We start from the raw sequence: 2,273 nt of genomic DNA, 5'->3' as shown, positions 1-2,273 counted from the left end.
CCGGGGGACAAAGCAAAGTAAAAGCGCTTGATCCTTTGCCCCATACTTGGAGATCTTCCTCCCCGCCGATCAAGCAGCAACGCTGCTCGTGATAGGCTTAGCTTAAGCCGCTAACGTTCGGTTCGGATAAGTAAGAAAGTCCCTTCGGTCGGTTCGCTCAGGTGGTCTTCCCTTATTTTCCCTAACGTTCAGAGTTGTTCTGGTTTTAGAAAGGAGCACCGCCAAGTCCACTAGGGGCGCCCTGAATGAATAAGAAATGGACAGCTGAGGCATATCTCAGTAGCTTGCATGAAAAATAGAAGATAATAAGTTAGATGTCGATTACACACCTGAGGTTGGTAAGAACTGAGGGACAATGCCCCCCTCGCAGGGCCCATCAGCGAAGCAACTGCTACTTAATCGGGCGGTTTGCTTTCGTGCAAGGCCCCCGCTGCTGGAACAGGCGGTTGTCATTTTCAAGTAAACGCCCCACCCCAGAAGGACGCCCTCGCTCTATTGGCAAAACGCTTCGAAAGAAGAACGTATCGCCAAGGCCCCGACCGGCCGGCCCGCCCCCTTTCTTTGCCCGCCGGCCGCCTAGCTCGTTATTCTTTGAGATCTGGATAGAGTCTCGCTTCGGGGCGGGGGAAGCATGGATTCGATAGATCTATCGAATCCATGCTGCAAGCAGCAAGCGTAGGCTAAAAAGGCAATAGTCTAACGTTGGGGTAGGGCGCGCCAAAACAACCGGGGGCCCCGGAGGGGTCAGTACAAAAGTACTATATTCTTTCCACTTACTTTCATTGGCTAGCTGCCTTTTGTAGCGCGCGTACTCTGATCCTCTTCTACGAATCTACAACTCTCTTTACTGAGCGAGACTTCATCTATATCCCTAAAAGTGGATTTTGATTCCCATTTTTTCTTTGAATGACAGCTTCAACTAGGCTCCACCTTAGAGAGGGTTTTCGGTTTTTTTTAATCAAGATAGGGTCAGGGGCGCGTCGGAACGGTAGCTGCAAGGTCTCATCCGAGAGTCCAATCTCTTTGTACTGTGCTTTTATGTCTTTGAATAAAAAAGAAAGAAGGGGGTCGATTTAGGCTCCTTCCCTTCCACTGCATAGCTGCGCTATCAGGTACTACGAGCCCTCTGCCCCACGCATCTAACCAGCTCGCGTGGTTCACCGGTTCCACCGAAAACTCTCATTTGTTGAAGCGGAGCATAGTGCGGCGCCGAGCGAAAAAGGTCTCTTTTTTCGGTTTATTCACTGATCTGAAATGAAACTTAGCACTTGTTTTTTTCTTGATTCCTGGGGCTAGGCGTTCGCAGAATCAGTCTATCCGAACCGCAGACGCACTTTTAAGATCAGTGACGGCCTCTCCAGCGGAGCTGGGCGCCGGGGCCCTGGATGCGCTAGCGATCGGCACATTAGGGGAGTAGAGTACTTGCCCGGGTTTCTCGGCCTGGTATCCTTATCCTCGCGTTCATGATATCTACATTCAACTGTGCCCCGGAGACACGGTCGAAGCACGCCCGCCCCGTGTGCGTCTTTCACGACATGCTCTGGTCCCGGGTTTCTTCCTGTGGTCTTCTAGCGTTAGAAGAAGTCGTGTCCGTCCCGGACATCTGCAACGTCCTCTCACGCCTTTGGGGGGACAAACAAAGATCAGGAAAAGACGGACCGAACCCATTCGGTGACTTTCGCGGTCGCCCTCACTGAACCGACTTGGATCTGAACTACGATTCAGATCAAGTCTTACCGAAATTGGATTTCCTTTTCGTGCCATATGTCGCTTAGACTTTACTTTTGCCCCTTTCTGCCCTTTCCTCTATTTGTTCGATAGGGTCCTCGTTCTATTCTAATTCTAAACCCATTGTCGTCCACAGTTTCCTTGTCGACGCGAAGGGGCAAGCAGCCCCCAAACAAAGTCTGAGATCAGAACTCATACCGCGGTTGTGGCCGCATGCAAGTTCTTCAATATTTAGAGAGTATGTGTTAGTACGAGATCGCGCTATCAACTTATTTAATCTTTCTCGATGAAGCAAGAAAACGGATGCGCCTAGCGCTAGTTGCTCAATCCGTTGCTTGTTTGGTTGATTAGGACAAAATTGTATCCCTTAGGAACCGTACATGCACCTTTGTTTGGATGCCGATTGAATATTGTTACAATACGAAATACTTGAAGGCCACACGCAATTGACTCACCTACATTTTATGCTCCCACCTTTTTGTAGACTCAGCTTCTGCCTCTGGGGAAGCACTCACATTATGATCGAATTACAATGTGCAGGTTTT

The 2,273-nt window shown here is 49.8% G+C and overlaps 1 protein-coding gene across 1 annotated transcript in view; it reads right to left on the bottom strand.

Annotated features, from left to right (window-relative positions):
- Positions 1–1,783, bottom strand: part of LOC118475472 (ribosomal protein S3, mitochondrial) — a 39,373-nt gene extending 37,590 nt beyond the window's left edge. The window contains exon 1 of the mRNA XM_035963864.1: positions 1,691–1,783. Within this exon, the coding sequence (XP_035819757.1) occupies positions 1,691–1,764 (74 nt within the window). The 5' untranslated portion in view covers positions 1,765–1,783. The remainder of the gene's footprint in view (positions 1–1,690) is intronic.
- Positions 1,784–2,273: the final 490 nt, after the last annotated feature.

Source organism: Zea mays, unplaced genomic scaffold (genome assembly GCF_902167145.1).
Source record: "Zea mays cultivar B73 unplaced genomic scaffold, Zm-B73-REFERENCE-NAM-5.0 scaffold_462, whole genome shotgun sequence".
Classification (NCBI taxonomy): Eukaryota; Viridiplantae; Streptophyta; class Magnoliopsida; order Poales; family Poaceae; genus Zea; species Zea mays.
This window is presented reverse-complemented; position numbering and strand designations above follow the sequence as displayed.